The sequence below is a fragment of the Myxocyprinus asiaticus genome, chromosome 49, assembly GCF_019703515.2.
Source record: "Myxocyprinus asiaticus isolate MX2 ecotype Aquarium Trade chromosome 49, UBuf_Myxa_2, whole genome shotgun sequence".
Taxonomy (NCBI): domain Eukaryota; kingdom Metazoa; phylum Chordata; class Actinopteri; order Cypriniformes; family Catostomidae; genus Myxocyprinus; species Myxocyprinus asiaticus.
Window position 1 is genome coordinate 3,059,376 of NC_059392.1, and position 25,059 is coordinate 3,084,434.

General features: G+C 38.6%; 1 protein-coding gene across 5 annotated transcripts in view; it reads left to right on the forward strand.

Moving 5' to 3' along the window:
• The window catches only part of LOC127438034 (receptor-type tyrosine-protein phosphatase S-like), a 276,854-nt gene that overhangs the window by 157,057 nt on the left and 94,738 nt on the right, over positions 1–25,059 (forward strand). For 4 of the 5 annotated variants that reach the window (XM_051693296.1, XM_051693297.1, XM_051693299.1 and 1 more), the window contains exon 6: positions 12,266–12,454. In XM_051693296.1, the coding sequence (XP_051549256.1) occupies positions 12,266–12,454 (189 nt within the window). Of the gene's footprint in view, positions 1–12,265; positions 12,455–23,466; positions 23,485–25,059 lie in introns of all 5 variants that reach the window. The other variant, XM_051693295.1, reaches the window with a different exon arrangement.

Here is a 25,059-nt window from a genome sequence, read left to right on the forward strand (position 1 = left end):
CTGCCCAAGCTGCATTTGCAGTTAATGGCAATAATAAAAATGGCTCAATAGAGGCGTTTTTTCCATTTACCCCAAAAAGCTTCCTATTGGAATATTTAGTCTTTGGGAATAGCTCAACCTGTAATTAGATGCGTAATTGTACTCTGCTAAAAGCGCACAGAATACAGTGTCATATTTAATTTGCGCAATTTTGCACTCTATTGTTTGGTCATCAGTTTGTATTGCCAGTTAAACAGGCAGTATTTACATCGTTTTTTTTTGCATTTGTGGGCTAAATGCTTGTTTTATAAAGTATACTTTTGATTTGCTTAGCAGAAGGTACAGTTCTAGATTTCCATAGATCTGTACATTGGTATATTAAAGGTCTGCAGTTTTTTAATCTATGCAAAGAAGTCCTGTTCTGCACCTTGAATTGCTAATGAAGGTGATTGAAGCGGAAGACGACAGGAAATGGTTCCAGGAATGGAAATGGCCTCATTGACATTGTACTCTGCTTGTCGGAGCATTTGTAGCTGCCTAATGGTTTCACCTCATCTCCTGTAGCTCGCCCCGTCTCCCCCTCGGGCCACTCTGGGAACTAGTAAAGTGCAATGAGCAAATAAATAAACACAGGAACGCTGTTTTCCTTCTCTCGGGCAGGAGATTGGACTGCACTATCTAGAGCAATTACCTTGCTGTTCTCAACACTGTGGAGTTCATCCAGTGTACAGGAGTCGGTGTACGATACAGGACTGTTCACCCAAAAATGACATTTCTAACAATATTTGCGTATCCTACAATGTGACTGAATCTTTGAGGCAGTGAGTTGAACCGAGAACCAGACTGAATGATTCATTCATGCACTCTCTTTGAACATAACAGGGTTATTATAGTTTCTAATTTTTATTTCTATTTTTTTCTTAGAATATAGAATGTTATTTACAGAAAATATAATTTTTATTTGTCCTTTAAATTTGGGGTTTTGTTAGTTTTCCCTCTAAAACTGCAAGTTTAGGTTAGTTTTAGGGTTTTCAGTGTTTTCTAGCATTAGTTAATAATAATTTAGTTGGGGGGTCTGGGTAGCTCAGCGAGTACTGACGCTGACTACCACCCCTTGAGTCGCGAGTTCAAATCCAGGGTGTGCTGAGTGACTCCAGTCAGGTCTCCTAAGCAACCAAATTGTCCCGGTTGCTAGGTAGGGTAGAGTCACATGGGGTAACCTCCTCGTGGTCGCGATTAGTGGTTCTCGCTCTCAATGGGGCGCGTGGTGAGTTGTGCGTGGATCGCGGAGAGTAGCATGAGCCTCCACATGCTGTGAGTCTCCGCGGTGTCATGCACAACGAGTCACGTGATAAGATGCGCAGATTGACGGTCTCAGAAACGGAGACAACTGAGACTTGTCCTCCACCACCCGGATTGAGGCGAGTAACTGCGCCACCACGAGGAACTACTAAGTAGTGGGAATTGTGCATTCCAAATTGGGGAGAAAGGGGGATAAAAACTTAGTTAATAATTTAGTAGAATTTGAATATATGTTTAAAGCCATTACATTTGTCAGGGTCGTCTAGTGTTATTGCTATTTGATGGCATTTTAATGTTTAATGATGGATGGATGGTTTTAAACATTTCAAAATGTTAAATACACTGTGTATCAAAAACGAATACTAATTTGTGCCCATTTTTAATTTATTTTAGTTAGTTTTAGAGTCATGAAAATATATATTAGTTTCAGTTAATGCAAATGTTTTCATTTAGTATTTGTTTTAGGTCTCGTTAACAATGATATCAATCCATCAATTCATTTGGACAACTTTTATGATACTTTAATGTTGCTTTTTTTGTCATTTTGGAGCTTGACAGCTCTAGTCTCCATTCACTTTCCTTATATGGAAAAGAGCGGCCATGATATTCTTAAATTCTCTCTCTTTGTTTTTTTTTCCACGGAAGAAACTCATACAGCTTGAGGGTGAGTAAATATTGACTGAATTTGTATTTTAGGTGAACTGAAAGGAAGAGTCCCTGGTCATGTTGTGCAGCCAGGGCTTTCATATTCGGCTGCCCCGTCACATCAAACAGTGTGGTGTCAGCATGCACTCCTGCACAAGCGACAGCAACATGAGTAATCTAATCATGGACTGAGTGTGGATAGAGTCAGGCCTTCAGAATGGAGGTAAAACCACATAATGCCCCATTAAAAAGCGTGAATTACATTTCAACCTCTCCAGCTATACTATCAGAGCCCAGCTTCTGCTGATGGCACCATGCCTATTGGTATGCACCTAACGGCATGCCTCACGCTCCCCACGGGATCAAGGGCTCCATCTCTGACCATCCAGATTTCCATTGGAGAAAAAGTTCTTTTAAACCAGCCGACAGCCTGGGAATGTGGAATATAAGGCCTTGGTGGGAACTGTAAATCATATGTAATTTAGGAGTCCAGGCAGCCGTGTTTTAAGTTGCCCAAGTCGAAGCCTTGAACCTTGCTTGGCTCTGGCATGATCCAGTTTTAAAGGGATAGTTCACCCAAAAATGAAAATTCTTTCATTTAATCAAACCTGTATGACTTTTTTTCTTCTGTGGAACACAAAAGGAGATGTTAGGCAGAATGTTAGCCTCTGTCACCATTCACTTTCATTACATCTTTTTTCATACAATGGAAACGAATGGTGACTGGGTCAATGACGTGACGTTCTTCTTTTTTTTTTCTTCTTCTTCTTTCTTTTGCCAGATCTATTAAATTATATATATATATATATATATATATATATATATATATATATATATATATATATATATATATATATATATAATACATTGAACTCAGTATGTATTTTTACATTTTTTTTTCATTTCAAAGTCATTTAAAAAACATTTCACATGGTGTAATCATCTGAAATTCTTGAAAAAAAAGAAGAAATAACTGCTGGCATGAGTAGCGCTGAATAATCTTGTATTGTTATTTCTTTAAAAAAAAAAAAAAAAATAAGCAGTGACATTTTTTTCTTTTATTTGAAAGTAACATAAATGTTTGAAGAATATTTGTCCACCAAATCAAAGTCATGTGGTTCAAAAAAATATTTAGACCCTCATGACTGTGTAAAGTAAAAAATAAAATAAAAAGAAATAACAGATATTTGTTAAAAAATTTTTATAAAAAAGGCACAAAAAAATGTCATGTAATTTAGTGCAACCCTGAGAAAACATCTTGATATTCTTGACTCAAAAAATCATTATATTTGTTAAAAAAAAAAAGAAATGTAACCTTGCAAAATATGTTTGAAAACTTTTTTGAAATTAATGATTATGTTGTGAACATGCTCATGTATTCAAGGTGCAAGGAAACTACTTAAATACCTTTTACTTGATGGCTACACCACATTACATTTGTAATGTTTATTAAAAAAAAAATAAAAAAAAAATGATTTTAAAAAATTGTAACTGTATAAATGTCTACAAACACATGTTTTAAACTAGATTTCTGACAATCATCTTAGACAACCTTATTTGTCAGTGACCTGACTAACGCTGTCATTTTGTGTTCCACACATGAAATAAAGTCATGCGGGTTTGGAACATGATGAGGATGAGAAAATGGTTATTTTTATTTTTGGTTGATCTTTATACTGAGAAGTGAACTGTGTACTTTACTGTATGACTTACACTAAGGCGATGTGACCTTCACAAGAGTTGCTCGGCCACAGAATTTGGCCCCGAGCTTGTACGGTTGCCGTAAACACAGTGACAGTCTCTCTGATGGCGAGCCACTTAACGCGCAGGTTGTCACTGCTATTAAACACATCCATCTCTGTCACAATGAAGAGTCTCTCTGACTGTCAACTGTTGCCTGTCAGCAACTAGGGCGTGAGTGGTAATGACAGAGGTGTTGCAGACAGCACTGATCTTCGCTTGACTCAACAACAAGCTTTCTGGTTTAATCACTGTGCCCCTCCCATTCCTAAACTCCACCTCCTCAGGTACAGATAAGTCAGCCTGACAAGAGCGTGACATGAACAGCTGCTCACGATCATCAGTTGAGACATTCCATGCACAAACATCGCTGCACGCCATTGCCTAATTGTACAGCGCCCGACCGAGCCTGTGTGCATCGTGTGATAGTAGCTTTATCAAAGCTCAGTAGGGGTATGCCGGTATGTAACAGGGCATCTGTCTTTGGTGTCTCTGTAAACCAGAAGTGTGCTTGTAGAAAACAGAAACACAATCTTTTTGATGGTTTGAGAGGAGCAAAGATCAATTTTGTAGTTCTCCCAAAAATGAAAATTCTGTCATTATTTACTCCCCCTTTTTCACCTCACGGCAGGTCAATTATGTTAATTGGGCAGTTTTTTGGAGCACAGAAAATTAAATTGACCATCTCTGAAATCCAAACATCTGGTGCTGCAGATTAGTTATCTTAGTTATCTTAAAGGGATAGTGCACCCAAAAATGAAAAATGTATCATTTACTCACCCTCATTCAAAAACTGTATGGGTATCCCTTTAATTCTCTGTCTGAAACAAACCTCTCTCTCTCTCTCTCTCTCTCTCTCTCTCTCTCTCTTTTTCTCTTCCGCCCACTCCTCCCCAGCCCTCCTAGAGTTTTCTGGAATATTAACGTGCTTCTAAAGCCATCACTGGCTGTGGCTGAGGTAATCAGTTAACCTGATTATGGAACTGATTAAATTAAATGATTTCAGTAAGTGAAAATAATAAAATGGCCAATACAGTTGAGAATACATTCATGGAATTTGATTCCGCCCTGGAGACTTCTATCAGCAGGAAAATGTTTGCTAAGATGCAGTTTTCAAAAAGTATGCCTTTAAGTAATTTATTCGTATAATCATGAAATGTGTTCTTTTGTTGATTAAAAAAAAATATATATATATTGTATGTATGTGTGTGTGTGTGTGCGTGTGTGTATATATATATATATATATATTGTATATAATAAATATTGTGGAGGATGAGAGTTTAAGAGATTTAATGCCCATTGCAATGAATATGCAACCAATTGAGGAAACTGGTTCTTTCAATTAGTCAAACTCCCACTTAGTCTTTGGGAAATGTTTAATGTTACTTGAATTGGTGCTATTTTAGTACATTTCAGAATGAGAATCTGGTTTATTGCCAAGTATGCTTACACATACAAGGAATTTGTCTTGGTGACAGGAGCTTCCAGTGTACAACAATATAAAAACAGCACCAAGACATAGATAATAAAAATAAAAAATAAAAAATAATTATACACATACATACAGACACACACATACATACATACACACTTACACATGGGTAGTGCAAATCTAATACAATCTGTTATGTACAGTGCAAATGTTTTTTTTTTTAATGAATGTAATGGCAGAAGAGGTTGGATGTGTTGGATAAATATAAAAAAGACTAAACTGTGTATTGCACATAGTTATTGCTCAGTGGGGCACTTTTAACTGTTCATTAGATGGATAGCCTGAGGGAAAAAACTGTTCCTGTGCCTGACGGTTCTGGTGCGCAGAGCTCTGAAGCGTCGGCCAGAAGGCAACAGTTCAAAAAGGTAGTGGGCAGGGTGAGTGGGGTCCAGACTGATTTTTCCAGCCTTTTTCCTCACTCTGGAAGTGTATAGTTCTTGAAGGGGGAGCAGGGGGCAACCAGTAATCCTCTCAGCAGTCCGAACTGTCCTTCGTAGTCTTCTGATATCTGATTTCGTAGCTGAACCAAACCAGACAGTTATTGAAGTGCAGAGGACAGACTCAATGACTGCTGAGTAAAGCTGTATCAGCAGCGCCTGTGGCAGGTTGAATTTCCTCAGCTGGTGAAGGAAGTACAACCTCTGTTGGGCCTTTTTCACAATGGAGTCAATGTGGGTCTCCCACTTCAGGTCCTGTGAGATGGTAGTGCCCAGGAACCTGAATGACTCCACTGCTGCCACAGTGCTGTTTAGAATGGTGAGGGGGGTCAGTGCTGGGGTGTTCCTCCTAAAATCCACAATGATCTCCACCATTTTGAGCGTGTTCAGCTCAAGGATGTTTTGAATGCACCAGACAGCCAGCTGTTCAACCTCCCTTCTGTATGCAGACTCATCATCATCTCGGATGAGGCTGATGACAGTAGTGTTGTCTGCAAACTTCAGGAGCTTGACAGAGGGGTCCTTGGTGATACAGTCATTGGTGTAGAGAGAGAAGAGTAGTGGGGAGAGCACACATCCCTGGGGAGCACCAGTGCTGATTGTACAGGTGCTGGAAGTGAGTTTCCCTTGTCTCACAAGCTGCTGCCTGTCCGTCAGAAAGTTGGTAATCCACTGACAGATAGACATGGGAACAGAGATTTGGTGTAATTTATTCTGGAGTATAGCTAGGATGATGGTGTTGAAAGCCGAACTGAAGTCCACAAAAAGGATCCTTGCATATGTCCCTGGTCTGTCCAGATGTTGCAGGATATGATGCAATCCTATGTTGACTGCATCATCCACAGATCTGTTTGCTCGATAAGCAAATTGAAGGGGATCTAGAAAGGGTCCATTGATGTTCTTTAGGTGGGCCAACACCAGTCTCTCAAATGATTTCATGATCACAGACGTCAGGGCGACAGGTCTGTAGTCATTAAGTCCTGTGATTTTTAGTTTCTTTGGGACAGGAATAATAATTGAGCTTTTGAAGCAGCATGGGAATTCACACTGCTTCAGTGATCTATTGAAGATCTGTGTGAAGATGGGTGCCAGCTGGTTAGCACAGGATCGAAGACACGCTGGTGAGACGCCATCTGGGCATGAAGCTTTCCTCGTCTTTTGTTTCCGAAAGACGCGGCTCACATCATCTTCACAGATCTTAAGTGCAGGTTGAGTAGCGGGGGGGGGGGGGGGTTGCAGGAGGTGTTTGTGTGAAGTGAAGGTCAGAGTGGGTGTGGGGTGTGAGATTGGGCCTTTCAAATCTGCAGTAGAACACATTCAGGTGCACAAGGCAGCAGAGGCTGAAAAGTCCTTGTTTGTGCGGATGAGGAGATGTAGTTCGTCCGTTTTGTTCAGAAGAGAGCGGAGATTCGCTAAGTGAATACTCGGCAGCACTGTTTAAAATCCGTGCCGACGGAGTTTGACCAGCGCACCGGCTCATCTCCCTCGCCTGCGTCTCTTGAACAGCAGAGCTGCGGCTCCAACTAAAATGTCTAGCAAAATGTCTGAATATTCAAAAACCGGGAAAAGATTGTCTGGTATATGCTGTCGAATGTTCAGCAGTTCCTCTCTGGTAAAACTGACTGGGAAAAGATTACTAAACACAGGACAAACAAACAAAAACAACAAAAGAACTGAGGAGCTCCACACCGGGGCAGCCATCCGTGGAGCCATCATGATGCTATCATAATTTCTATCTTTATACTGTGGAAGGCTTTGTTTGGAAAATGTTAATAAAGCATTATATTGTTAAATGTTGTTTTGTTTTCTTTCCTAAAATGGGAAAAATACATTTTGACAGGAAAAGTATATATAGTGTCAAATGTCAGAACTTTCCAAATCTCTGATTAATCGTGATTAACTACCAAAAAATTATGCGATTACATTTATGCATTTGGCAGACGCTTTTATCCAAAGTGACTTACAGTGCACTTATTACAGGGACAATTCTGAGCAACCTGGAGTTAAGTGTCTTGCTCAAAGACACAATGGTGGTGGCTGTGGGGATCGAATAGGCAACCTTCTGCTTACCAGTTCTGTGCTTTAGACCACTACGCCACCACCACTCCACAAATCACAATCGTGATTAAAAAAATGTATATTTTTCTTAAGAATGTGTAGATATTTTTACTGGAAAACAAGATAAAGACATTTACATTTACATGAACTTAAGAAAATGGTTTATTACAGGGTTTTTGCAAGAAAGCGGCATTCTGAAACGTTATGTAAACGATAACGCTGATTTTCTTACTTCATTTAAAAGATTAAGAGAAAGCGGTTTAACACACCTAGGTTTCTCCTTGAAGAAGTGGCTTAATGTGGCCACGTAAACACAAGAAGTGTTCTAACAGGTTTTTGAGGAGTGTGCATGTGCGTGGAACAGACCAGAGAAGAAACATCATAGGATGGAGCCAAAAAAACAAGACAACACAACGGAAATAATTCAAAATTTCTGGGACTACAGTGGGAAAAGCACATACACTATAAACTATACCCATTTATACACACCAGTGTAAAATATCGACGATCCCTCACATTCGCGTATATGAGTTCATACACTGGGGGAATCCCAGAGATTATGTAAGAGGAAAACCCACTACTGCAGTGCAGTTCCACTGCATATCATGATGGAAAGTTAAGGAAACAAACACAGCAACAACTCTGGAATATCTGAAAAAAAATAGTGAAGTCTTCGTCGGATACCATGTTTGTTATTTACAAAAGCGTCGCGGGGAAAATACGTTGCGTGAAGAAAGCTGCTTACTGACCAAGCCGCATGTATACGGTAGTAAAGTGTACACTGCTTATACAGTGCATGTAAATGGAAATGCTGCTTTCTCACAATAACCCACTTTCTGGTGTCCATGTAAACGTAGATATTGATTAAAGAAACTAGGGTTGGATTAATTAAAATCTTAAGAAAAATGTTAAAAGTTCTTAGGATAAATTATAAGAAGTTCATTAGGTATCTAGATATAAATGTAAAAAATAAGAAGTCTTTTTAGGCATACAAAATATTAACTTAAAAAGAAAACTTTTCTTAAGAATGTTTTGTGAATTTGGCCCTTAATTTTTGTGGTTGTGGATAATATTACCCACTTGTTTTGATGTGCAAGCTGCAACAGGCGTTTTTGCTTTTAATCTGTTATAAAGTGAAACATTACAGCTGCTTGGATAAATGTCATTTTCAGAGATAATCATAAATCAATCCAAATTAATTTGCTTATTACCATGGACACACGACTGCAAATCCTCTTCCACTGAACTGACCGCTCAGGTTAAGAGGCTTTGCACCTGTCACTTGCAAAATGGCATTAAATCACAGGCTACAATTAAAGGCAATTACAGATAATAACAGCGGGCGTAAAAGCCCATGTCAAAGAGGACGGCTTGAGCATTTGGAGTGGGCTGAGGTAGTACATGGCAACTTCAATGCCCTGCTGTATCTGTGAATTTGCAGCTGTTGGCTAAAGTGGTCAGTGCACCCAGCTGTGCTGATCATCATAACATCACCATTATCATCACGGCTTAACAGCCTCTCAGCCAGACTAGGGATTGCCGTTAGAGCTGCCTGGATATAAACGCACCGCGAGTGTAGGCTTGTAATTACATTCTGGTTCGTATTTTAAGGAATTATCGGCAAGGCCGAATTGGCCCTTTGAAAAGAAACAAAAGAAAGGACCTCAGCTAGCATCAAGCACCTGAATTGCACACTGTGGCGAGGAGGCTTTCAACAGAGGCCAATTCAGTCACTGAGTGTAGAAAGCTGTGTTTTTGTCTGATGGCCATCCATTTGAAAGCCCTTAAAATTAAGACTGTTATTTGAGGTACTGGGAGGTGCCACAGCGCATTAGCAGTCTGCGCTAACACAAGGCTAGTACTAGAGTTTGCCAGGCACACGTGCACAAGGCCTCACAGCTAATTGTAAATCGACTGGTTGTGACCAAGGTATCAAGGTTTGGCTGGTTAGCATAGTCACGTTAGCCCCTGCTGGTAGACATCTTTCTTCATTGACGGCAATTCAAAATTAGCTGTATTCTGACAGATTTTTTTTTTTTTTTTTTTTTTTATAGTGCCCCATTTTCATGTAGTTTTCTAGGCGTGTGCACAGATAACCCCCGCAGACGCGGACAGTCCGCATGTCTAGGTAAAACTAAGGTGTGCGCACACAATACACGCATACTGTGCCAAAGACGAAATTTGTGTCAGGTGTACAGTGCGTAAAACGTGGCGGCATGCGGAGAACCAATGTATAGGCTACTTTGGCCTTTAGTCACATGGTATGTACAGCTCAGGTGATTGGTTCAAAAAGGGATTGTCCCCTTGTGCAAAGGTGGCAGATTTGCATTCGCCAGTCAAGCGCAGTCATTGTAATGAATGTGAATGCTAATGGATAGCTTTTTCTAGGTATTTTAGACCTCTTTGGTTGTAACAATATAAAATAAAGCTATTTTGGAGACCAAGACAATAGCTAGATAATTAAGTAAACTGATTTTTGGGGAATGCTTTTATAAGCATTGTGGAATTATAACGTCTGGGCATTTTTAGTATGAAGGCAAATATAACTGCAGGCAGAACAGGGCTAATGGCACTTGCCGTGGAAATGCATGCACTTCTGCCTGATTTCCTGTGTATTTTATTAAAGCCACTGACCCTGAACAAACTCGAGCATTGAGAAGCTATGAGTATAACCCCAAAGCAAATTCTATTTCTAGTCATTCTCCGTTACCTGAAGAGCACTTGTGGACAGTTTGTTTGCTCTTAGTGGATGATTCCAGGTCAATTGTTACATCTCAGTGATGATACAGAAATGCATTAAATGGTCATTCCTATGGTTACTGTCATTGTCGCTGTAAATAAGCAATGCTAGCATGACTAGTGATAAACCAATATATCGGCCAGGCCAATATTTGTTTTTATTTTTTATTTTAAGTATATATTATGTTAAATAACTGTTCTTTTAAATTCTGCAATTTTGTGTACATCTTATTTGCTACCATTATATATTACCATTATATATATATCGGCATTATATCAGCCATTGGCCACCCTGCTTTCTTTGTCGTATTGGCCATCACAAAACTACTAACCATTATTATTGTCTCTCCGGTCTCAACCTCATTCCCTGGTTCTGACCCACAGTTAGCACCTCAGTAGATAATATAATTTCCATTGATTTAACATTTCTAAACATGGTCTCTGTTTGCTGCAATGGCTTCTTCTTGCCCACCACTTGTCTGTGTTTATCCATGATCCTTGTGACACTTTTAATTAAGCTCAAATCAGATTACTAATCTTGCGTTTAAAGCTTAATTTGAGTAGTTTGCAGAAATCCTATTCTGGTGTCAAGGGGTCACGGATAATCTCACCATGGACCACATGTACAGTAGAGGCGGAAAACTACCAAATAGCTGCTTTTGAGAGGACAGTGTTCTTCTTACATGTTTGTCGACTTCAACCGTTGCACAGTATGATGGCATAAATCCCTATGTATTAGTGTCGTGACCTTTTAAAAACAACAGATTCCAATAGTAGGTCCATTGCTTGGGTTTCCTTGGTTATGTTTTTTACCTTGGAACCTGTTTATGACTCACAAATGTTAAAAGTATGTGACCTTGACACTAAGAATGTGACCTGTACCTGCTCAGGGTGCCCGTTGGTGCTGTGATACATTGGCACAGTGTGTGGTGTCCACAGTTCTTTGCCAGGATGTTAGTCATGCCAATGTTCAGCCAGATCAGAGAAGCGAGAGGTTTTCCTACCTCCTTGTCTGTCATTGGCTCAGCCAATGTGGAGAGCGAAGGCAATTTGCTCCAATCAAGACCCTTTTTGGTCTGCAACTGCAGGCACCGTGCACACAAGAATCTGGTTGCAAGATCTGGCTTAATTGGTCAGACAAGTGTGTGTTTGTATGTGCCGCTTGTCTCCTTGAATTGACTCAGTGTAGCAAGCCACTACAGAGGAACAAGGGGTTAAAGGACACCATTGTTTGGTCTGATTAAATGCTTTTGTTGCTGTGTTGGTGAGGTCTTAGATCCGTAGAGCCTGTACAGTATGTACTAACAGTATGACCATTGCGTGGTCTTTACTGTCTCATCAAGACCATCTTATTGTGGTCTACAGGTTTATTGTGATTATCATTCAGCAAGTCTTATTGAGGATCCTTCAAGAGACACTCTAACAGGTCGTAGCCAAACCAGTGATGATATCTGGCTGCTCGCTCGCCCTGCTGAAAAGACCAGCTAAGACCAGCATGAATTTCCATGTTGGTTCAGGCTGGCTAGTGTGGTTTGGTGCTGGTCTGACCTGTGAACAATCATAGCCATGCAAAACATAGCTGGTTAATCAGGTTGACCAGCATTGTCTTTATGATAAAACTGGTTCACCAAGGGCCAAGCCTGGTGGGGATAACAGCACACCAGCATCCCATGCTGGAGATCAACTTCCAAAACACAACATATCCTGGTGACCAGCAATCCTCTGCTTTTCAGCAAGACATTCAAGACCAATGTTTTTGTTTCAGAAATTGCTCAGTGAGGAACTCTCGTGTTTGTATTGGCAATCTGAATGTCCACCGCTTGTCTCTATAGGTCCAAGTGTAGCTTCAACTTCTCTATGTTCTCCCCTACAGAGGATCTACTTCCTGCGGGCTTCCCCAACATTGACATGGGCCCTCAGCTGAAAGTGGTTGAGCGTACGCGCACAGCAACCATGCTTTGCGCCGCCAGTGGTAACCCAGACCCCGAAATCACCTGGTTTAAAGACTTCCTCCCCATTGACCCAAGCACGAGTAATGGGCGAATCAAACATCTAAGATCAGGTAAGACAAACCAATGCATTGCTATTGCTATCTGTTTATTTCACTGCTTTTGTTAAAGGAATCCATATTGGTCCACCTTCTGGTTGCACTACATGCTAAATGTGCTAAGAGAGCTGAAATGCAAAAATAATGACTTCTAATGAACTGTGTCAGAGGAGCTTACTCCAGATTTTGTGGCAAGCGTATGATTAATGTCTGGTTGGGGCTAATGAAACTTTATTGAAAGACCCAGTAAAGGAGAGTCTAATTATATATCTCATTAAGTCCTGCGCTCGAGTCGCCCCAGGGCCAGCATTGTGGGTCAATGAATTGTAAGCACCAGAGAAAAGAAATATCTGTTGGGTTGCATTTGATTTGGAGCTGTTGACGTAAAATAGTATAGACAGTAGATACTAGACTAGCAACCCTTGACCTGAACTTGTTCCCCTTTTTCAAAATAAAAGTTTAATTTTCCAGCAAAGTGTTTAGGAGGTGAACGGCTACATCTGCTCTCACTTACATTAGACTTGAGTGCTTTAATTTGCGCCATGTTAATGAACAACCCAGACTCACTAAGGAGGTATCATTGTGCTCTGTAGCGCCATTGGCTTTTGGTACACATACCCAAATGCATTTGACTTCAGTAGTTGAGGACAAGAAAGAATCAGTGATATTATCGTGTAGCATGTTGGGCTATACCCAAATATTCAACCTCTTTAGCATTCATTGGCGCAGTAATGTCAGAAGCTTTGAGGCTAGCATTGCGCTAGTAGCTTTAGCAAGCAAATTAGTCTGCTGTGCTGAAAGACGCACAGATACAGTGTCCTTAAAAGTTTTTGGACACTTTTGGACACTAAAGTCACACCTAAAATGTATGGATGTCATTGAATAAGATAACCAAGTGGAAAACCAAGTTGCATCCGCAAACAAATAATGGTAGTTCGTGCTTTTCTCAGAACTAACGTTTTGCAATTATTTGTTAACCAGGTGGTCTTAATGTGATTTTTGTGGATGTATGAAGTCAGTTCCTCTTCAAGTTCACACAGGTGTTCTAGCAGAGTAACCACAGATGTGATTTTTCACCAAGTTTGACAACCAGAAAGTGTTCAAATGCATTTTGTCTCAATTTTGAACAAAATGTCTATAGTTTTATTATTTGAAACTGAACAAACTTCTTTTTATGAAATGTTTTGTTTGAAAAGTGTACTCTCTTTGAAATAAATGCCTCTTGGTTTGATATTTTGTTATATAGGCTAATGCAAAGACAACCGGACATTTTTTTTAAGCTTGTGTATCCATATACTTTTTGGTGGCACTGTATAGCAGATAGATATATATTTCTGAAAATGTGTATATATATATATATATATATAAATCAGCTTGCAGTTAAGAGAAGAAATTATAACCTCAAAATAAGCTGTCTTGCTAAAAGTTTTAGTTTGTCCTACCTGTCCTACCTCTGTATTTTTTGTCTGTCTTTTGTCTCTGTGTGAATGGGTTTATGGGTCATAAATGTTGTTTTGCATGTCTTCTTCTTTGTAATGTCTCTCTGTTTAAACTGAAACAGGTCGCTGGCCGAATTTCCACATTCACATGCATTGGATGAACCTCATTAATTAACATATTGTTGAAGTATTACTAATTAGACAAACTAAATTCAGTATGCACGCTGTACAGCATGTACTAATCAGCTATGATCATTGTTTTAATTCAGTCCATCTAGTGAGTTATTGAATTGCTTTTTAGTAGCATGTTTTAAAACACATAATTGATTTTGAGTATAAAATAAATGGTTATGAATTAAACATGCAAACATTGTTTTTAAATCTAAAAAGATTTTCATTTAAATTTCTGAAGGCAATAACTGTTTTACCAAGAGCAATTAATTTAACACTAATGTCACATTAATACCTTCAGCTATAATGCATTTACTACAGTACCTACAGTATATAATATATTAGCTCTAATCAGAGTAAATATAAGGGCGAATCTCACGAAACCTTCCAAGAACATGTCCTGATCGCATTTTACCTCAATGCATAACATAAATTAAGCTTAGTTTTAGGACAGTTAAGGATTTTTGCATTGTGGCATATTATTGGGGTCAAATGTGACAGGTTTTTTGAACGTCTCCAGTCACCTTAAATGTGAATAACACATTTTCATAAACGTCTTTAACAAATGTGTTTAACTTGATTATAAACATCAAATTGTCACCCTCCAATGGGATCTTCCCCACTAAACTCTGTTGATTTCAGGCTGTGCAACACTGGTGTAAATCCAACCCTAAAATGTGCTGTTTTATTCTTCCTTTTCTGCTTCTTTTTCTATTTATTATCTTTTTTCAGAAGCCTTTGGTAAGTGTCTCAGTGAGTGCACAGCTTCCTACTGTCCCCGAAGCAGATGGCATTTTAACTTCTCTTTAAAATGCATGTCCTACCCTCTCCTTTGCCTTTAACTACTGTCTGTACCCTCCATATTCCTTTTTTCTTCTCCTTGCCCACTAACATGAAACGTTTTCCCTTTTTCTCAAGACTGGACCCAGCTTTTAACAACGACACACACCACAGAGAGTCTTTGTGTGTGTTTTTCAGTGTGTGCGCACATTTCTATGGACATTTAGTTGTGTTTCTCTTTGGATTTTCTAGTGAAACAATTTTTTAGGCCATTTTATTTTCATACACTGCAAAAAAAAAAATTTTATCTGTATTTTTGTCTTGCGTTCCAGTAAAAATCTCTAAACATCCTTAAAACAAAATACATTTACTTATGAAGCAAAATTGCATAAAATCTAGGTAAATTATGACCGAATTTTAATTTTTGAGTGAACTAATATTTTATTGTGCCTTAGCTCATTGGCAAATGTTTTTTTCTGCTTGTTTTAAGCATATACTCTCTAAATTTTGTGACATTTATGTTTAAAATAAGACTTTATTTACTTTATTCAAGATATATATTTAAGAAGTCTTAATAGCTTACACAATTTTGCTTCTCAAATTTCTCTTGTTTTAACCTCGTGTGACGTTGTATTTTGGCTTCTCTATGCGCAACACATAATTTAAGTTCATTAAAACTGACTGATCTCAGTTCAGAAGACTCATTTAAGGGTTAACATTTCAATGTACGGAGTCAAAACAACATGGCGCTGACCACAGCGGAGTTTGTCTTTGGGAGAAACGCCAACCAAACTACATCTGGTAAGAAACCTAATTAAGTTTTTGCACTGGAACATGTTTGAGTCAAAAGATTAGAGTCTCTAGTTTCATCCGATTTATACAATTTTAGTGATTTATCGTGAAACACCACGCTGCTAAACACAATGTACACTAATGTGTATTTCAGCAATTTTTTTTCCTTAGAAATTCTAGAGTTACTGTGCATTATCATATTGAGAATAAATGGGTTCTTCCAAAAACTGAAAATTTTTGCTTTCAGAGCCTTTATATGGAGTTAAATAAGGTGCATTTCGAACTGTTCTGAGACCAATGCACACAGACAGCACACTGGAGGTTAAGTCATTCACTAAATAGGGAGCATCCTATAGCTTCCCAATGCAGATAAGTGCATTCACTCCTAAAATCTGATCAAAAGTGAAGGTATTGTTTAAAATGTAACAACTTAGCTCGTTTATTAGGTGCTACTAGTTATAAATCAAAAAGGAAAATGGAAAATGCACACAGCAGTCATGCTCGGGTCTCATGTGGTTAAGGATATTTTTGCTGGACTACAAGACAAAAAAAAATACTGATTTAGTCAATTATTTTTGCAGTCTTTGGGCATTTAGATGTGTGCTCTTTTGGGTTTACTTGTGAAATGATCCCCCCCCCCACCCCACCCCAAGTATTCTACATTCTTAGGCAACTCTGTAGCTCTCAAGAGATTTCGTTCTCTGGCATTGCTTCAGCTTTTGATGGCCACAAATATTCAGATGGTTACAAAAACAGAAGCGTAACAGAGTGTAAATTCAGAAGTTCCAGCCAAGCAGTTCTGTAGTTGACTGTTAGGCACACCCTCGATTCATTTGCCACCAAGAGCTCTGTCAACTCATGACTCAACCCGTGAAGAATCACAATGACATATTTATCTTCTGGACAGAACCGGCCTCGATGCCTGAAAACTGCTGGAGCCGGTCAGAGACCCCAAGTGGTTATAGTCTGACCTGAACTGTTCTTTACATTTTTTGAAGGAAATGTGAGTGGTGCTTGCCCAATTGCCCATGCAAAACTCGCAACCACGATACTAGGGTTGTAATGTTGTTGCTACTGTAGGTGGTAGTTAGGAGGTTGCTTACTGGCTAAAGACAAAACGCCCACCCTTAAAGTCCAAAGTATACTTCGGTTTTCCTAAAAGTGTATCACAAAACACTTGTAGCGTGCATGTGGCGAACACATCCGTATGGGATCGTGGTCAAAAGAGTATACTTTGAAAGACTAGAGCTTTCGACCGTGCCCGAGACAGAACGACACTTAAGTCTCAAGTATCTGTGATGTTCTGGTTCCTAAATATATGGTTTGGCTTCACCTTCAATGTAAGGTACGTAGGGTTTTTTATCATCCGCCAGGCAAAATTTGTGTCTGAATTGCTTGCGTTGCACTTCTCGACAGAAGTACCAATGCTAAGCACTGCAGTGCTTTTACAGTAAGGCTGCTGTTGAACAATTGAACATGGTATCAACTCCAACCCTCTGTTCCAAAACTTCAGATCTATCAATTAAATGGGCAACTTGGGGCCTATTCCTCCCACGGCCGGAGCTTGCTGAAAGCCAATCAGAAGCTTTAGACTGCCTACAGAAGAAGTGCAAACCACAGCAGTAACCCGTCCATTTATCTCTCCTGCAGTGTGCTTCTCCCAAGGTATTCCCTCTAGTAATTTCATGGAGTAACTGTACCAACATCAGGACAATATCCATTTATCAAAAAGTAGACTTTGACAAGTTAATGGCTGCAACCGTAACTACACTGCAAAAGACGGGTATTTTTGCCTTATTTTCCTGTAAAAATATCAAAACACTCTTAAAACAAGAAAAAAAAATGACTTTGAGAAGCAGAATGGCATAAGATATTAAGTCTTGTTTTCAGAGTAATCCAACAAAATTTGGTGCGGTTTATACTTATAACAAGAAAAAACTATATGCCAATGGGCTATGAAAAATAAACTTGTTTTCCCTTAGAATCAAGTTTTATTTCTTACCCCATTGGCAAATCGTTTTTTCTTGATTTAAACATAAATGTTACTAAATTTTGTTAGATTTCTCTGAAGACAAGACAAAGTTATCTTATGCCATTTTGTTATTCAAGCAAATATATCTTGTTTTAAGAATGAATACATATTTTTTAGTGGAAAACAGGACAAAAAACTCCTTAAGAATATGTTTTTTGAACTTGCAAGCAAAAGAAATAAACACACTAATGTGAAATCTTGCTCTAATCTTCAAGTAATAGTTCACCCAAAAATGTAGGTTCTGTCATTTTTTTCACCCTCATCTCATTTCAAACCCAATTGATTTTCTTTTTTCTGCAGATCACAAAAAATAGACATTTTGAGGAATGTCACGATTGCTGATTTCAGTACAATGGCAGTTGATAGTGACTCACTTTAAAGCTTAAAAAAGCACCAAAATGTGTTATAAAAGTAGTCGATGCGGCTCATGCGTCATATTTCAAATCTTTAGAAGGCACATTGTCACTTTGTGTGATAAACAGGCTGAAATTTAAATCATTATCCACTCCCAAATCAAGTTCCAAAATTAATTATGCCAACTGTGTCAATAACTTCAGACCTCATTGGTTCTTGCACGTCACGAGACCAAACATCATAACGTCATAATGTAGGAACCAATGAGGTTTGCTGTTCTTGACGTAGTTCATAGGAGTTGGTAAATTATTTACATTTGATTTGATTTTAGAGTAAATATCAACAAATTTCATGTGATCGCATGCCTTCAGAAGACTTCGAGTTGTATCGGCTACTTTTACTGTGGTTTTATGATGATTTTTAGGTTTTTTTTGTCCTTTTATGGAGCTTAACAGCCCAAAGTCACTATTTACTTCAACTGTATTGCAAAAAGACATGAAAAACGTTTCCTTGTGTTTTCCGTAGAATAAAGTATGTCAAATGGGTTTGAAACAACATGAATGTAAGTAACCAATGACAGAATTTACATTTTTGGGTGAACTGTTCGTTTTAGGAAGACGAGGAGAATGAGAGGAGCAACTTTGTCCCAAGCTTTGAAACTCAAAAGATCACTTTCTTTTTGGAATAAAGATTAAAAACAGGGAAGCAGGAGTTTTGGCTGGGGATTCGAAACTGCTGTGGATTGCTGCAGGCCTTTTTCTCATCAGCATAAATCCCTACAGGTTCAACTGCATAAGACAGCAGCACTTTAGCAGAAGCGGTGGCCCACTAAAGTAAACATCACCAAAGAAGCCCTCTACTGTCTCTTCACTCTGTCCGCATTAAAGGGGCTGTTCACTCTGCTTAAAGCGTTTTAAAGAAACATCATCACATATGATGTTAGGGTTAGGGTTAGGGTTAGCCAGGAATATGGAAGATTGCAAATGTAGTCCATTCCAAGATGGTTTGACCGATAGTTGCTTTTTGGAACAATCGTTTATTGGCAAAAATCTGTCAATAGTTGCCAATAGTTGTTTCATTTATTCATTTCAAAATAAGAGTCCCCAGTGTGTTTTGGGCTTGTTTATACTTAAAAGTCCCACGTTATGTATCAAATCTTAATTTTTTCTAGTTATTATTAGGTTTTTGGTTGAAATCTGGGATTGTATTCATTTTAGACTCTTTGTTTTTGCCCGCAGTAAAAAGAAAGAATAAGATCTTTTTATTAATGTTCTACGAATCAATTTGAAAAACTATCGGCCGATTAATCGGTTATCGGCCTTTCCCACCACCTTAGTTATCCGTATCGGCAAAATCCACTATCGGTCAATGTCTGATATATAGATGTGGAGGTGGGGGTCGTGGTCAAGCGCCGGCTTGTGAATAGAGCGAGATTAGGAGATGAGAACGGTGAGGATCATCACCTGTCATTGATTATCTCCAACAGCTGTTTGTCATTGCAGTGAGAGTTGGAGATGGATTTAAGAGCGAGCCAGATGCCAGAGAGGGGGAGAAAGTGTGCACGCAGACAGAGAAGGACGTGAGAGTTAATAATTCTGCTGAAAAGCGAGTTTTTTTTTCATTGTAGTAATAAAGTACCTTTTGTGTTGGATCTCGCCGTCTCCCGCTTCTTCCTTACGTCATAATGAAGAACCTGTTACAGTAGTGTTCAATAGTGAAAACATGACAAAAATACTGAATAAGAAAAATATTTTTTTGCAATGTACTCAATATTTAAGTCTTGTTTTCAGTATAAATATCTAAACAAAATTAAGTGAGGTTTATGCTTAAAACAAGATATTAAAACAACTATTTGCCAATGTGGTAAGAAAAATAAACTAGTTTTCCTTTTTATGGAAATTAAGCTTTTTTTTTTTTTTTTAGCTTTTTTTTTTTTAATCACCATTTCTTGTTTAAGCATACACTTTGCAAAATGTTTCTAAAAACATTCATATTTTAAACAAGATACATTTACTTGAGAAGCAAAATTACATTAAGTATTAAGGCTTGTGTTTACAAAAAAGTTACATTTATATTTAAACAAGAAAAAAAAAAAAAAGAACTTCTGGCCAATGGCTTAAAAAAAGCTTAATTAAAAATTAAAAAAGGAAAACAAGTTTTTTAACCACATTGGCTAATCGTTGTGTTAATATCTTGTTTTAAGCATAATCTTCACCTAATTTTGTTTTGATATTCTTCCTTGAAAACGAGACACATCTTTCTTTCTCTCATTCTTTAATTTTGTACTGAAAACAGAGGCACATCTTTTAGTAATCATTATACTCCTTAAACGCTTCATATCAATGTAAGATTGACGGATATTATGATTCGTTTGTCTTTGAGGAGAATCAGCATCTGTGTCCCTGCTGAGGCGGTTTGAAGGTCACTCTCGTCGAAACGCATGGCGGCAAGCCCAAACTCCATTTTAGCCATACAGATGGAGGAAGACTGAGGCCAGATTGTCTTCTGCCTCCCCATTCCTCCCCCATAAACTGAACAAATCTGAAAGTTTCTCAGAGTAAATGACAGCCCGAACGGTCACAGTGGAATCGAGCCAATAAGGGTTGCTGACTCTTGACGTCTTCTTGGCGAGATTGTGCGACCATTTGTTTGAGGGGTGGCGATTCTTTTTTTTTTTTTTTTCAATCTTTTGTTTTACTTAAAGAGTAGAGTAGTGTATTTATGTTTTTCTTTTTCCAAAACACCCAAGTTCTTCCTGTTGTAGTTAATAAATGCTTTGTTTACCCCGTCACAATCTGAAAACCTCTAACCTGACTCTAACCTCACCTAACCCTAACCAGTTTTATTCCTAACCTTAACCATAACCTTAACTCTAGCGGGAACATCTAAAACAACCTAATTCTGCTGCCTCAACGTCCCTAATAATACTAACTACAAACTGACAATTCACAATCCCTCTGCCCTACTGATTTCAAAACTTCATAAAATATACATAAACAACGTTTAAATTATGAATATTTTGCCTGCTTGTCAAAGACCCGGCTATGAGCTTCAAAGCACATATGCGTTCAGTCGTAAATTGAATAATTTAGTACACATCTCTCAGATTTGTGCATTTGTATTGTATATTGCTGTTAGGGGAGCCAGCGGTCAAAACTATTAATACTAGATGAAATACTAGATTAACCCCCCAACCCCCCACCCCAATCAAACTATACTGCATAAGGGTTGAGTAAATAATGACAGAATGTTTGGGTGAACTGTCCCTTTAATATCAGGGGCATCCAATCGAGAAGCAGGCAAAATATCCTTCACATGACCATGATGACCTTCCTATTGCTGGTGGACAAAGGAGCTCACTGTTTTTCTGTGTTGTCTGAGTCAGTGAGGGTATTCTGCTTTATATCATTAACATGTTAGAAGAAAATCTCCTCAAAAGGTTCACAGATTTGATGTTTGGAATGCAGTTCATAACTTTCCAATCTATTTCATGAAGACACTTTTCTGATAGCCACATTAACCTTAGACCTTTGTAATGTTGGCCTCCTGAAAATTGGCACACGGTGGCCCAATTTATAAGCAAGCCACACTGACAGACTTCTATTGTGTTACAGCTACAGGAAGTATAGTGTCTTCATTGTTGAAAACCATTCAGACAGCCATGTTAGGTCAGAATATCTCCTACACCCGCTGACTTCGGACTGGCAAGGCTACACAAGTAGCACTGTTTTCTCTGCATGAGTTTTGGCAAAGTTGTATACTGTAACTCTTATTATCACATTTAAGTGCAGATCAGATGCACATATAGGGCTTAGTCAGGGTAATTTCAGATGTCACATTTATTTTCTTTAATATTTATAGACGATAAAATGCGCAAACAGGCCGGCATGTAGAACGAGCGCAACTGAAGTCATGTGATTTGCACCTAATGGATACAAACATTGACTAGCGGTGGAACTAACGGCAAATACACATTAGAGTTTACACTGCATCAGAGAACATCGCAAATCCATTGATTTCAAAGGGGATATTGTATTGGAAGGATGTAGAGGAAAAACTTGTCTGTCCTTTGACTTTTTCTTCAACGTACTCTGACATAGCAGTCCATCGACCATTGCAAATTTTGGAAATCCAATTCAGTGTATTCCTGCTTCATTTTAAACTATGTTCACTTATGGAAATGTTGCTTCAATGTACACTGACGTAGCCGTTCGTCGACCATTGCGAATTTCAGAAATCCAATTAAATGCATTCGTGTTTCGTGTTCCCTTACGGAAATATTGGTATGTCTTTAGGTCTCTAGTTGTCAGAGAATGAGCACAAGTGTAAATGTATGAAGTTGAAGCTTATTTTCAATATTTAGAGATTTTTTTTTTGCAATTATTCATGAATTATTTCACGAATGTACAAACTGAAATCCTAGAAACGTAAGTTTTAGAAGAAGATTAGCAATACACCCCATTTTTTTTTTTTCATTTACGTTTGTCTTCTTTGACAATAGCATTGTATATTTTATCATCTACAATGAAGATGTGCAATGGCGTGTTATTCAGTAATGTTGATGATAAATACCAGCTGCATTTTAATGCATAACTTAGGCAATCGTCATTTGAGTCATCAGTGTACCAACGTTTTTTGGTTCAACACCCTTGCTAGCACCCGAAACCGCATTCACAATATACTTATTCACAACATAGGAAGCTATGTCATGTTTTTGAGCAATTTCAATTCCAATATTGTGTCAAATTTTAAGTGTCTTAATTTGTTGAGTTTGATTTTGGTTTAGGGCTAGAAATCTAAGGGCTAAGTATATCGTATTCTAAGTACCTCAGAATACGATATACATTATTGAGATTGAATCGCGATACACGATTTAATACATTAATTGGATCATGATTAAAACTGCGGCAAACATGTAGGACCGCACGTTATCAGTTCTAATCTCTCACACGCAGTTTGTTTTTGTCCAGTACGGCGCTACGTAGAAGTACAAAATCATTATTTTCGAAGGGGATGTTGTGTCGGAAGGACGTCGAAGAAAAATGCAAAGGTTTGCAAAAGTGACGCTCCATCATATGACCAAAAGTTGAGAGAATTTGAACTTTTGCTAGTCCTCAATTCTGTTCACGATATATACTATTCACAACGTATGAAACTAGGGAGTGGAATGAGACCCAGGAAATTATGGGAAACATTAAAAGTCACAAACTTTATTTATATGCATGCAGGTAGAGAAGAAGAGATTAGAGATACAACCAGACATGCAAAGCTTCAAGTCCATTTATCAAAACCAGCACTGGGAGGTCTTGAACTTTTATTTAAACTTTGATTGATGAAGATCTCAAACAAAATAATAATCAGTACATTAGGAAGCGTCTCCCTTCCACAGCATTAAATAACCTGGACTAATATTAATCTTGAACTAAACTGATGTTTGTCTCATTTGTGTCTTTTTCCAGAGGGTACTCCTATCCGAGGTAAGACGCTAATATGAAAACACAGTCATAACACAACTAACCTAATTTAATCACCAAACTAATGACTCCAGACGACTGCTAAACCTTTCTTTCCAACGGAGACCAGCTGCCATCTTCTTTTTCCTGTTAACATTCATTCTTTGTCCTTAATTGTGTCTTTGTGTGTGTCCGTGTCTATTCCTGTTCCATGTTTGTGAGTGCTGTGGCTGAATGTGTGTGTTGTGTGTTTGTTAATTCCTCAATGTTGTGAATTAAAATGTCAGTGTCTGGGAGAAGACAGGTGTTCAGTTGATGTTTGCCTATGTCTATGACATTTGCAGGGTTTGTGGGGGCAGGCCTCGCTTATCATGCTAATTAGTATGCGAAGTAAATAATGTTGCCGCCTTTCTGTGTCAGCTCTGATCTCATCTCCACCTGCCCGGCCAATCGACCTCATCACGAAAATTGACGTAAAATGTGGGGTCTAAGGCGTGACCAACAGCTCAATGAATTTTCATAATTTTAGAAGATTTCCACCATTCACTTTAATATACACTGCTACTAAAATGTGATGTGACAAATATATATATATTATGATTTTCAATCACAGCTTTCATGCGTCTTGGCATGCTCTCCACCAGTCTTTCACATTGGTGTTGGGTGACATTATGCACAAAAATTCAAGCAGCTCGGCTTTGTTTGATGACTTTTGGCCATCCATCTTCCTCTTGATGACATTCCAGAGGTTTTCAAAGGGTTCAGGTCTGGAGATTGGGCTAGCCATGACAGTGGTTTGATTTATGAGTCCTTTATAAAGACAAATCTGCCCAATTCCAGCCTTGCTGAAGCACCCCGAGATCATCACCGATCCTCCACCAAATTTTACAGTGGGTGCGAGACACTGTGGCTTGAAGGCCTCTCCAGGTCTCCACGACCAGGTGGAGGATCTGTGATGATCTGGGGGTGCTTCAACAAGGCTGTAATCAGGCAGATTCGTTTTTGTGAAGGACACATGTATCAAGGCATGTACAAGGTTATCCTGGAAGAAAACTTGCTTCCTGCTCTGACAATGTTCCCCAACTCTGAGGATTGGTTTTTCCAGCAGGACAATGCTCCATGCCACACAGCCAGGTCAATCAAAGTGTCGTTGGAGGACCACCTGATCAAGACCCTGTCATGGTCAGCCCAATCTCCAGACCTGAACCCTTTGAAAACCTTTGGCATGTGATCAAGTGGTAGGTCCATCAAACAAAGCCGAGCTGCTTGAATTTTTGCGGCAGGAGTGGCATAAAGTCACCCATCAGCAATGTGAAAGACTGGTAGAGAGCATGTCAAGATGCATGAAAGCTGTGATTGAAAATCAGGGTTATTCCACCAAATATTGATTTCTGAACTCTTCCTAAGTTAAAACATTAGTATTGTGTTGTTTAAAAATGAATATGAACTTGTTTTCTTTGCATTATTGGAGGTCTGAAAACACTGCATCTTTTTTGTCGTGTTGACCAGTTGTCATTTTCTGCAAATAAATGCTCTAAATGACAATATTTTTATTTGGAATTTTGGAGAAATGTTGTCAGTACTTTATAGAATAAAACA